At 34.9% G+C, this 13,378-nt stretch overlaps 1 protein-coding gene and 1 long non-coding RNA gene across 4 annotated transcripts in view; one reads left to right on the top strand and one right to left on the bottom strand.

The window, feature by feature from the left end:
• The window catches only part of LOC141395084 (UPAR/Ly6 domain-containing protein twit), a 79,496-nt gene extending 71,078 nt beyond the window's left edge, over positions 1-8,418 (bottom strand). Inside the window, exon 1 of the mRNA XM_073970506.1 lies at positions 7,621-8,418. Within this exon, the coding sequence (XP_073826607.1) occupies positions 7,621-7,684 (64 nt within the window). The 5' untranslated portion in view covers positions 7,685-8,418. The remainder of the gene's footprint in view (positions 1-7,620) is intronic.
• Positions 8,419-9,682: 1,264 nt separating this feature from the next.
• LOC141393272 (uncharacterized) lies at positions 9,683-10,695 on the top strand. 3 transcript variants are annotated; one of them, XR_012410047.1, is made up of 4 exons: positions 9,683-9,772; positions 9,846-9,970; positions 10,044-10,080; positions 10,190-10,695. It is a non-coding gene; the product is annotated as an uncharacterized lncRNA (long non-coding RNA). The 3 variants fall into 3 exon arrangements; XR_012410048.1 differs by having other exon boundaries at positions 9,696-9,970; positions 10,190-10,351; positions 10,409-10,695; XR_012410046.1 differs by having other exon boundaries at positions 9,696-9,970.
• The last annotated feature ends 2,683 nt before the right edge of the window (positions 10,696-13,378 follow it).

Raw genomic sequence — 13,378 nt, forward strand, 5'->3', positions numbered from 1 at the left:
GAGCCAAATAGGTTTTTAGCACATTTGTCTTTGTTTTGCATTTTTTGTTATGAGAAATAACGTTAATGAATAGTATAACGTGAGGTTGAAAAGCAAAGCTAAATAATACCTTCAATTACAGTCAGGCTATGTGGCGGACATGTCATGCAAAACGAAAAACAGGACAGCACAGGATACGTGAGAATATTCATATTACATAGAAAGGATAAATGATAAAGTCATTTGTTTTTGGAGTGATGGAAATTGAATAAGGGTATGATGGTGATAACGTGCATGTTAGGATGTCCCGTTTATGGGAGCAGGGGATCAGGGGTAAATATTGTTCTAGATGGCATATACATACATACTTGTCTCATTAAAGTATTAATTGCACACGTACAATATTGGTAGATACAAGACACAAAAGAAAGAACCTAATCGGTTGTAACACGGTAAAGTTCTGAATTTTTCTTAATTTCTGTTTCATCAGAAATTGGCACATACCACCCTGTAGTATTAACTGTGGAGCTTACGTAAACAGTCGCAAAAGGTAACATATACCGCCCAAAGGTAACTTATACCAGTTAAATGTTGGGCCAACAACAAAGTTTTAGAATAATTACGTGGCTGTGAAGCAAAGCAAAAAATTCACCGGCATTACATTGATAATCCAAAACAACGGTAAGTACCAGGATCCACGAATCTGCACCTGGACCCATCTAAGGAGCAAAGATGATGTATATTTCCCCTTTATTTATTCCACTTGGGAACACAGTGCTTCTACATGATTATTCCGACCTATCCTGTCATTACATATTATTTTAATATCATCATGAGATTTATTTACATTTTCTAGTTCTCTTAAGATTGTCGGGCTGGCTTCCTGTTCCTTTGGGGATTCCACTCTAGGGCCATTCTTGCGATACTCCCATCGTTCTTTCTCAGCGTGTGACCAATCCAATTCCATTTTCGTTTACATATTTGTCGGGCCATGGGTTATTGACTCGTTAACTTGAGTAAGTCCTCGTTTCAAATTATGTACATATATATCCGTATTCATATTTAAACCCTACACCAAACTATATATGGTAAGGGGTATTATGTGTTTGTGCTTTAGTTTGTAGCATGCAAAAGAAAAATATATGTTCGTCTGTCTGTCAGTCCGTATCACTGTCCATTTAATGGTCGATTTTTTTTTTCTTTTTTTCCAAAGGACGAACGCTATTTATTTTGATAAGAATCGGCTCAGATTAGAATATAGCTCCCATATATATGTTCGCACGATTTTAGGTATTTGATTGGTGGTGTTTTGATGAAATTTGAAATGATCGGAGTTGGATTGTATTTACTTTGACTGTACTTCAACGAAACTGTTGCTCTTTTACAGGAAAACTTTTCCGGACTGTGTTATCTTCTGACCTCAAAGTTGGAATTTGTGAGGCTATGGAGGACATAAGGCAAACACTTTGCGATCGGGTTATGCAAAATTTTAAGAAAAGGATATGTTCAAGTAAACCTGACCGTGATGACTATTTGGCTGATATTGTTTTCCATTATTAACGGCACACCTTCCTATTTATTTTGAAACAAACATCCGATCATTTATCTCAAAAAATTGAATATTTCTTTGAATTCCAAAATAACACCTCTTCTTGGAAAATACTTTACCAATAATTAAATGGTCCAGATTAACGTTTGAAGGCCTTCCATAGAGAGAAATCATTATTCATAAAAACTTTTGTATAAGCTACTGACAGAAGATCTGCTACAGGTCTTCCAGAGACAGAAGATGTCTAACAGCCTTCTATTGACAGAAGCTTTTCTACAGGACTTCTATGGATGGAAGGACTTCTGATGGTCTTCTATACAGAGAAGATCTCTTGGCACCTAGGTCCTCTACAGAACCTAGAAGTCTTCTGTAGACAGAAGAATCCCCACCTATTTTCTATAGATATCAGGTTTCCACAGTTCTTCTATTTCCACAGTTCTTCTATTTAAAGTAGACAGAATCCCAGCAAGTGGAAGTGTTCCATGAGATGTCATGATTTCACTGGATCTTTTGCATTGGTGCAAATGAAGTCGTGAAAGGTCCGATCTTTTCATCAGCATTTGAACACATTCAAAGGAAGTCGTGAAAGAAATCCGATCTTTTCATTAGATGAATTTGTGTTTTTATTTATACACATGTATATTTTCTTTTATTTATCTATATATGTTTAAAGCTACAGTCTGTCGCAAAAGTTAGTATACACCGTTGACACCGTTTCGCGACAGACAGTATATACGATTTATTGCGCTAAGAAGTCCCAACCATTGAGCTAAAAATAAAGTCGGACCGCACTCTTTGGTATAATAAAAGTGTTCTTGTCAGGTCTATAGAACCTTAAAAGCAAGTCGATTTGTAGATCCCTACAAAACAAAAAAGTTGTAAAAAAAATTACATACTAAAATTCACGAAATTCAGTTGCACTGGTGATGGAAAGTAAAAAACCTTTTGTAAGATGTATAAAAACAAGAAAAAAAGTGTCAGTCGGCTTTGCCGACAGATGTATACCCTCAGCCAATGTGAAGTGAAACTTTCACCCACGGACAGATCAAATGTATTTAAGGTCTCTTCAGAATTTTGTGTGGACCTTTTTGGACATTTGAACTTGTCGACAAAAATGTTAGGAGATCCAAAGTTTGGACAAAATTGGTTGCCCAATTCAAATGATATCGTCCTAGCATTTTAGTGACATTTTGTAAATATTGGGCAGAAGTGCGGGAATTTGTGTACCGGTATTGCCCCATGAAATTAAGTATGGATATAATATGACGAAGACCAAATGTTGGACCAAATCGGTTGAACAGTTCGAGAGTTATCGTGCTCTCCGACCGCCACATATGGTCGGGCTATTCTTCTAAGAAATATGGACATGCCACTAAAAAAGCATTTACCGTCGTAATGGAGATAGCGAATGCAAATCGCTTCAACAAAAATCAAAGTGATTCGAGAGCAGGTCCTAATCTAAACTTTTCCGAAATTTTGTGTGGGAGGTACCCGAAGGAGTGGGCCGATTGAGTCCATATTGAAACATCATTTAAGTCTGGTAGACATTTCACGATGTGCAAAGTATGGACCAAATCGATTACTCCCTTCAAGAGTTATCATGCCCACAAATTTTCCGAACATTTTGGAACTTTTGTGGGGGAGGTACCGGAAGGAGTGGACCGATATAGCTCATCTTCGAACTTAAACTAAGTTTGGACAAAATATTACGAAAGCCAAAATTTGAACCGAATCGGTTTATCTGTTCGAGAGTTATCGTGCGCACCAACCAGACAGACAGACGGACGGACATTGCTAAATCAACTCAAAATTGTCTGAAACACATTTCGTCCAAACATACTTGTTGTCTAAAACCATTATTTAGATGAGGCACATTTTGCCCGCCTGAAAGTGTATATACCCTTTCTAGCCTAAAGGCTGAGGGTATAAAAACAGGCGTGGTTGGGTCTTTAGGCCCCAAAGTAGTAGCTGGATTGTAGATTAATCCGTAAATTGTTAAAACGATACATGCGTAATTTGTGCAAAAATAGAGTTTTTTTAAAATATCGCATAGGGGAGGTACCCCGCGCCCTGGAATTCACTTATATATGTGGCCTGCTTTTGGGGGCCTGTACATTCCCTGACAATTTCAGGAAAATAGGGTCAGTAATTTTTGCAGAAAAAAATTTAAATTGAAACAAGTAAAAAAGTATCCGTCGGCTTTGCCGACAGAGTTATACCCTCAACCTATGTCTGGAGTCTTTTCAAAATGTTGTGGCCCTTTTTGGTCATTTAAACTTGTCGACAAAAATTATGATTAGGATTAAAATTAAAAATTGTTGCGGAAGGAATGGACCGACATAGCCCATTATGGAAGTGGATCTTATTTAGGGAGTCATATCTTTTCGATTGATATGGCACCTACTAGGCATTTCAGTGGGTCATCGTATACATTTTGGATCAGTATGCCAGGAAGCATGGACTTGTCCACGGAAAACATAATATCGTTCTAGACATGACCACAGTGAACACCATCGGTATACATTTACAAACGATCTTCGAACACCTTTCGGACTGTTTTCTAAAGAAGTATGAATTTGCCTCTGAACAAAACTTTTACCGTCATAATTGAGGCAGCAAATTTAAATAGCTTCATCAAAAATCAAAGTGATTCGAGAGAAGATCTTAAAGTGAACTTTTCCGAAATTTTGTGTGTGAGGTACCCGAAGGACTGGACAAATATAGTCCATATTTAAACCTGATCTATATCTGGTAAATATATTAGGTTGTATAAAGTATAAACCAAATCGGTCACTCCTTTCAAGAGTTATCGTGGCCACATTTTTTCGAACATTTCCGAACATTTTTGAATTTTTGTGAGGGAGGTACCTGAAGGAGTGGACCGATTTGGCTTATCTTCGAACTTAAAATAAGTTTGAACAAAATATTACCAAGGATAATTTTTGTACGAATCGGCAAATCTTTTCGAGAGTTATCTTGCTCTCCAACCCCAACACACAGTGTCACAGGGGCTTTTTGCACCTTTCAGGCTATTTTCACAGGAAGTATGGACTTACACCTGATGAAACTTGTATCATTGTAAAGGGGGCATTGAATATAAGTTGTTACAGTAAAAATCAAAGCGATTCGAGAGCAGCTCCTAAACTGAACTTTTCCAAAATTTTGTGTGGGAGGTACCCAAAGGAATGGACCGACTGAGCCCATATTGGAACTTTATTTAATTCTGGTAGAAATTTTACGATGTGCAAAATATGGACCAAATCGGTTACTCCCTTCAAAAATTATAGTGCGCACAAATTTTCCGAACATTTTCGAACTTTTCTGGGCGAGGTACCGGAAGGAGTGGACCGATATAACCCATCTTCGAACTTAAACTAAGTTTGGACAAAATATTGCGAAAGCCAAATTTTGGACCAAATCGGTTCATCCGTTCGAGAGTTGTCGTGCGCACCAGCCAGACAGACGGACGGACGGACATTGCTAGATCGGCTCCAAATTGTCTGAAACACATTTTGTCCAAACATACTTGGGGTCTAAAACCATTATTTCGATGAGGCACATTTTGCCCGTATGAAAGTGTATATACCCTCGTTAGCATAAATGCTGAGTGTATAAAAAGTGGGCACGCTAAAATTTTCTTTCCATAAAAACCTAAATTGAATTATGACGGCATTTGATTTTTATTCATAAATATATGGCGTTTTTTAAATATGGCAAAGGGAAGTATCCCGCCCCTTCGAAATTTAAGAAAATATGCTTCCTATTTTCACCGGGAGCCATCCCTGTACATTCCCTGAAAATTTTAGGAAAATCGGTTCAGTAGTTTTGAAGATGTAACTTATTTTAAAAAGTGGGCATGGTTAAGTCTTTGGGTCCTAAAAAAGTAGGTAAGGTCGGAGACACAACCACAATTTTCTCGCAAATTAATTTCCAAACCGATACATTCGTAATTATTGTAAATATTGCATTTTTAAAGAAATAGGGTATAGGGGAAGTACTCCGCCCCTTCCGAAATTCAACAAAATTTGTAGCCCATTTTAACCGGGGGCCATCGTTGTACATTCCCTAACAATTTCAGAAAAACCAGTGCAGTAGTTTTTGTAGAAAAGATAAAAATTGAAAATTGAAAGTAGTGGGCGTAAAAGTAGGCGTGGTCAAATTTTATTTGCATAACACATTTGATTTTTTTATTTATAAGGATTAAACCAGCGCACAGAGGAGGAAATCATTGATCTAGCGGCGCGAAAGTCAAAAAATTAAAGTATAAAATTGCGAAATGTTTTCAATTATATCGATTACAGACACTCTGCTGACTAAGATTTTGTTTTACTTTTTTGTTGTTGTAAATATTGACTCAGTTATTCAGTGTCAAGTGCAAAAAATTTTGACGGATCAGATTTTAATAAAATTGTTGCTAAAAACCTGATCTCATATTTGTTTAATTGTTAAATAAATTCGTAATAAAACTAAACAAAGTTTATTTTTTATTGATAGGGGAGGGTTTAAGTTAAATTAAAATAAAATGTTTGGGGCCTGAAGTTACATAGTTATAAAGCAATAAATTTTCAAAAATTATCATTTTTTGTATGTTTTTAGTGCAATATACTTTTGTTGGATGGAGCGTAACTACAAAGGTCCACCGAGGTTCGGTCCAGTTATTTTTTTAATAATTAAATTGGACTCCCTACATTCCGAATAACCAAAATTTAGCTGCAAATTGCTGCAAATCTTGCTGATAAATGGTCTTGAAAAATAGCTTAAATCCTCAAAATACCCAAAATCTGTCGGTACGGTTATATGGGGGCTATATCAAAATGTAGACCTATGTTCGCAATTTTTGGTGGAGAATTTTTGTGGGACCCCAAATACCATATTACACCTAATTTGGTCGGAAAATGTAGCTTTAAATCTCCAAACTACTGAAAGTCGGGAGGTACCTTAAAAGGGACCTATACCCAAACGTGGACCTATGTCCACAATTTTTGGTGGAAAGGTTTAGCGATCACTAGTAACCCTAAATACCCAATTACAACTAATTTGGAAGGAAAAGGTGGCTTAAATCCTCAAAATATCGAATATCAGGAGGTACCGTTATATGGGGGCTATACCAAAATATTTGCCTATGTTGTTCATATTTAGTCCATAATTACCCACAGACACAGATTGAGTTTGTGCAAAATTACAGAAAGATATCTTCATTCGTTTCAAAGTTATTAATTTCGCGCCGCTAGATCAGTGGTTTCGACCACTGTGCAACGACCCGAAAAACATAAGAACCCAAGGTTAAGTCTAACTCCAGTCATTTTTAGAGTTTTGACTAGGATTTTAATAAAATTGGCCACTGCGCATAGTATTGTACGAGTAGGGTATAACAATCCACATTCAAATGTGGACATCCGCCTCATTACAAACTGATCAGAATCAGAATTCACTATCCCAATTTCAAAATCAATACGGGGCGAAATCGATGAAGCAAGGCGTACCTTGTCCAACAAAAGACCTTAATGAAGGGTCCACATAATGGACCGCTTATATTTTCTTCGAATTTCAACGACCTACTACAGAGTGCTAAAAATCGGCATATTGAAAACATATAGATTTTGAGTATATGTATTACTTTTTTACTGCATGTTTTTTTTTGTTTTGAATTGTTTACTTGAGTAAATTAGAATTAATTCTATTGCTTTTTTGTTCAGATGTGTTTATATCTTTAATTCATACCAAACGTATATTGAACAAAAATCAATTCATCTGTAATACCATGAATCGTATATTGCTTTAGTTTAACATGGGTATATTATTATTATTTTTGTTTATAATCCTGCACTCTAATTTGTTCGATTTATCTATGTTTATAATCTATAACACTATCATCATACAATTGAAAACATTAATCATATTTCCATTAGAATTTCAATCACAATTTCAACACATCCTTCAGAGAAAAAAACACTTTTAATCCCTTCCACAAAGGAAATACCATCAACACCTGTTTTAATTGCATCATGAATATGGGAAGATTGTGACAACAAAAAAAAACGAAGATAACATCCTTTCCCAGGAATATTAAAAATAAATACAAAACCACAAACCTGTTGTAAGGCACATCATGGCAGCCAAGAGCAGAGCAAAGATATATCCCATAGATGATGACATGATTATATTATTTTTATTACTTTTTTTTCTTAAAAGACTTGTTTCGTTATTTTTTATTTAATTTTTTATTGCTTGCACAACACTTTTAGTTAATTCTTTTATTTTTATTTTTTTTTTCAATTCAAATTTCAATTAGGGTTTTCGTTTTTATTGCTTGCTGGTGGCTTTAGCTAAAGCGCGCCAATTTAAAATAATCGCTGTTTTTTCTCTTTCAAATTACACTTTTTATTGCGCGAAAATAATTTGGTTTTGCTTTGTTGCTTTTTCTTTTTCTCAACAATTTTCTTTTATGAGCTTTTTCTTTTCGTTTTTCCTCTTTCTTATCACTTCCTCGTCAATTTTCTTTCGGAGAAGAACTATTTTCCAAAACAACGAAATCAACACTTCGACATCTAAACGTAAACTAAAATGAAACTACAAACGATGAAAATGAAAATCCCCCTGAATTCAACTCAACATGTACGCAGCGACACACTCGTACCACACAGCAACGTAGCACACATTCAGAACCAGTGGAGGAATAAAACCGAAACCGAAGCCATGTGAAACGACTGTCCCACCGACCGATGAATGAAATCGCATTGAATGCATTTGAAGATTTGAAGTTAAGTCACTCGTAGCATAGTCACTATGCCACAGTGAATACAATGAAACTCACACGATTACGACGTCCGACCACTATTCTGCCAGCGAGCCAGTCAATCGCAGTCATGCATACATTCACATTATTACTCACACTATTTCATTGGTGTTCTGTTGTAGAAGACTAACCAGTCAGTCATTCATACATTCGAGCATATATTTGACCGAACTGTTGCAAATGAATCTCCAAATTACTTTGTGTCATTAAGAAAATGAACAAAAATACTGTGGCTGAGAGAAATTCTTTAAGAAGATCCTCTGTCTATAGAAGAACTTAAGAAGGTCGTTTGCCTATAAAATAACTTAAGAAGGTCTCCTTTATAAACAAGACCTGACCTGAAAGGATCTTTTATATATAAAATACCTGAAGATGGCCCTCTGACTGTAAAACACAGGACCTTAAGAAGATATTTTGTGTATAGACGACCATAAGAAAGTATTTTTTCTATTGAAGAAACCCGTCTTCTGCCTTTAAAAGCCCTTTTGAAGGTTTTCTGTCTATAGAGGACCTTAAGAATGTCTTTTGTGTGAAGACCATAAAAAAATTTAGAATACTATAACAAGGTCTTCTCTACAGAAAACGCGAAGAAAACATTCGATGTATACACTGAAAAAAAATGCATCGTTGTATGAATGAACATTAATATATTGAAATGTTTCATTCATACAATGAAACTTTACGTTATTTAAAATTCAATGATTTTTGGTTTCATTGTATAAACGAAACGGATTTCATTGATGCAATGAAACTTTTAATTTCTATAAATTTAAGAAAAATATGTATGTTTTGAATTCAAACTAAATGTATATATTCGATGTGTTTGGTTTGCTTTAAAAATGAATGAAACAGTTTTATTAAATAAATGAAAGGGTTTCATTAGATAAATGAAAGAGTTTCATTAAATAAATGAATGAAATTCTTTTTGCGTTTTGTATTTCTTGTAAATCTTTTAAGTTATAAAATTTGTCTTCTAATTATTTTGTCTTTATTAAACAAATTAAATTTTTGACAATCATAAAAAGAACACATGTATATATTGGCAACATACATAAGTATAGAATCACATACATAAATATGTATGCATGAATATTTGCCAAAACTAGCTGAAACGTAATCAACTGTACAAAAATTCGCTACTGTCGCCGATTGGCGATGGTATACATAAATATTCATCCACATTAAAAAGAATGCTCTTCTCAGTTCTTTGTTATTGTTTGTATTTTCTTTCATTGAATTCCATTTGTGGTTGTGTGTGAGTATTTAACAAGCAGAAAAAACACGTGTTGGCAAAACAACCACCGCTTTCTTAGCTACATCAAACAATGTTCAAGAACATTGTTTTAGTTTGCGGTAAACCACAGTCAAGTGTGGATGAAAAAAAAGTTATTTTACGCCTGGTGTTTTCAACTTTAAAAACTGTGATTGGTTTAACATGAAAAGAAAATGTAAATATTATTTTTTTAGGTGTTCAGTTGTTATTTTAAGTGCATTTTCATTTATATTTTCTTGTAATGGAAGCATTCAATAGAAAATCTAAAGATGAGTGGAATGGCGGAGAAACTGTTACCATTGGCCAACGAAGCATCTCTTACCTAGAAAAAGAAAATGTTGTATAGTTTTCTGCCCAACGGCGAAAGTTAAAGGTAAAATAATGTTTAAAAAGAAAACCAGATAAATTACTAAAAATTGTTTTATGGTTTTTAATTTTGCTTACAGATGACAACGCTCAAAAGGATAATTAACTTCGCTGAAAGTAAGTATGAAGTGTTTAATAATGTAAAATGAAAATTCAAATATTGGTTAAATTATTTTTTGTAGCTTTTATGTGTTCGTTTATTTACTTTTTTAATTTTCATTTATAGTTACAATGGAGATAAAAAATAGAAAATCGAATGATCAGTGGAATTACGGAGACTGTCAGTGGCCAATGAAGTACTACTTCCTTAAGAAAAAAATGCTGTATCCTAACATCGTGGACGTACACAGGGGATGACTCAGCGGCAAAAGTTGGAGGTAAATTATTGGTAAGAAAACCAGTCAATTTGTTAGCAATTTGTTTATTGTTTCAATTTTACTTACAGATGACAACGCCCAATACTATCATTAATGTGCTTAATACCTGAGATATTAAATATGACTTGTTGTATTAATGGTCAAATCTAATAGCAATAAAATGAAATAAACATTAGCATTGACTTCATATTTGTTCATTACGTGAGTATGAAATGACTTCATAACATGAATGAAATCCTACGTTGTATCAATGAAATTTGTCATTGATTTTGAACCAACGTAAGGCTTCATTGCATAAATGAAGAAGTGTCATTACAACAATGACAGTATTTCATTGCATTAATGAAAAAGTTTCATTGCATAAATGAAGGACTTTCATTGCATTAATGAAAAAGTTTCATTGCATTAACGGAAAAGTTTCATTGCATCAATGAAGAAGTTTCATTGCATGAATGAAGGAGTTTCATTGCATTAATGAAAAAGTTTCATTACATCAATGAAGAAGTTTCACTACATGAATGAAGGAGTTTCATTGCATTAATGAAAAAGTTTCATTGCATTAACGATAAAGTTTCATTGCATAAATGAAGGAATTTCATTGCATTAATGAACAATTTCGTTAAATTTACTTTAATGAAACTCAATGAAACTTTTTTCATTTACTCAATGAAGCAAGAATGAAGAAAACCTGAAGAATGTCTTCTATCTAAAGATGACCTATAGAGGGTCTTCTGTCTGTAGAAGACCTGATGAAGGTTTTCTCTCTGAAGAAGACCTTAGGTAGGTCTTCAGTTTAGAGATGACTTGAAGAAAGTAATCTGTCCATAGAATACCTGAAGATGGCTTCTGTGTACAGAGGATCTGAAAATGGTCTCCTGTCTGTAGAAGACCTGAAAAAATCTTTTGTTTATCAAACGTCTTCTGTCTATAGAGACCTGTAGTGCGATTCTCTAACACATTTTTTGAGTTACCGACAAAAATCGGTAAAATTAAAACGCAAAATTATGAATGAAAAGTTCAAATAAAAGTTGACAACACTCTTGCTATCGGTAGAACTTTACGACTGCTTTTTATTCGTCGCTAACTTACACATCGGAGAAACATCGGTAATTACCGATATTAAAAGCATTTTAATTTTACCGACAATTGCCTGTAACTCAAAAAATGAGTTAGAGAATCGCACTACTTAAAAGGATTTTCTGTTTATAGAAGAAATGGAGAATATCTTTGTTTATAGAAGTGCTAAAGAAAGTCATATGTCTATAGATTATCTGAAAAAGCTTCTGTCTAAGAAGGACCTAGAAATTGTCTTCTGTCTAAATAAAACCTTAAGAGGGTATTATGTTTATAGAAGATCTTAAGAAAGTCTACAGTCTATAGAAGACCGAAAGAAGACATTTTGTCTACAAAAGGCCTGAATAAGTTTTCTGTATATAGAAAACGTGAAAACATCTTCTGTCTACAGAAGAAGCTCTTCTGTCTATAGAAGACCTTAAGAAAGTTTTTCCTCTATAGCCGACTTTAAAAAGTTCTTCTATCTATAGAATGCCTTAAGAAAATTGTCTGACTATCGAAGGCCATAAGATAGTCTTGTGCCTACCGAAGACTATGCGAAGATTTCCTGCCTACAAAAGACCTGAAGAAGGTTTTCTCTCTATATATGACGTGTAGGAGGTCTTCTGTATAGCAGACCTGAAAAAGTCGTCGGTCTATAGAACCGCTTAAAAATAATTTCTGCACATCGAAGACCTGAAGAAGGTCTTATGTCTATTAAACACCTTTATAAGGTCTTCTGCCTACTGGAAACCAGAAGAAGGTCTTCTGTCTATAGAACACCTCAAAAGGTTCTTATGTCTATAGAAGATATGAGGAAGGTATATTGTCTATAGAAAGCTTGAGGACGGTCTACTGTCTATAGAAGATTTGAGGAGCTCTTATGTCTGCAGAAGGCCATAAGGAGGTTTCCTACCTATAGAAGAGCTTAAAAAGGTCTTCTGTCTATAAAATACCTTAGAAAGGCCTTCTGTCTGTAGGAAACCTTAAGAAGGTCTTCTGTCTATAGAAGACCTTAAAGAGGTCTTCTGTTTGTAGGAAACCTTAAGAAGATCGTCTATCTACAGAAGGCCCTAAGAAGGTCTTCGGCCTATAGAAGACCTGAGGAAGGATTTCTGTCTTAAAAAGACCTGAAGACTATCTTCTGCATATAGAAAACCTTAAGAAGGTCCTCTGCCTATAGAAGACCTTAAGAAGGTCTTCTGCTTCGAAAGGTATTCTGTCTTCTGAAAACCTTAAGAACATTTTCTGTCTATAGAAGACCTTATGAAGGTCTTCTATCTATTGAAGACCTTATGAAGATCTTCAGCCTATAGAAGACCTTAAGAAGGTCTTCTGAATAGAAGACCATAAGAAGGTCTTCTTAATAGAAGACCATAAGAAGGTCTTCTTAATACAAGACCATAAGAAGGTCTTCTGCCTATAGAAGACCTTCAGAAGGCTTACCGCCTTGCGGAAAACCTCAAAAAGGTATGAAACCATAACAGATCGTCTGCGTATAAATTACCTTCAGGACTTCTGCCAATAGAAGACCTTAAGAAGATCGTCTGTCTACAGAAGGCTCTATGAAGGTATTCGGCCTATAGAAGACCTGATGAAGGACTTCTGTCTTAAAAGACCTGTAGAGTATATTCTGCCTAAAGGAGACCATGCCTATAGAAGACCTTAAGAAGGTCTTCTGCTTATAGAGGACTTGAAGAAGGTCTTCTCTCTATAGCTGCCCCTAAAAATGTATTCTTCTACAGAAGACCTTAAGAAAATCGGCCTTCTATAGAAGAAATATAGAAGGTCCTCTGTCTTTAAAAGACCTGCAGAAGTTCTTCTGTATACAAAAGACTTGGAGAAGATTTTCTACCTATAGAAGACCTGAAAAAGGTCTTTTGCCTATAGGTGACCTGAAGAAGGTCTTCGGTAAATAGAAGACCTTAAAAATGTCTTCTGTCTCAAAAAGGCGTTTAGAAGGTCTTACGCGCATGGAAGGCCTT

Source organism: Musca autumnalis, unplaced genomic scaffold (genome assembly GCF_047663935.1).
Source record: "Musca autumnalis isolate F117 unplaced genomic scaffold, ASM4766393v1 scaffold_2, whole genome shotgun sequence".
In the NCBI taxonomy this organism is placed as follows: Eukaryota; Metazoa; Arthropoda; class Insecta; order Diptera; family Muscidae; genus Musca; species Musca autumnalis.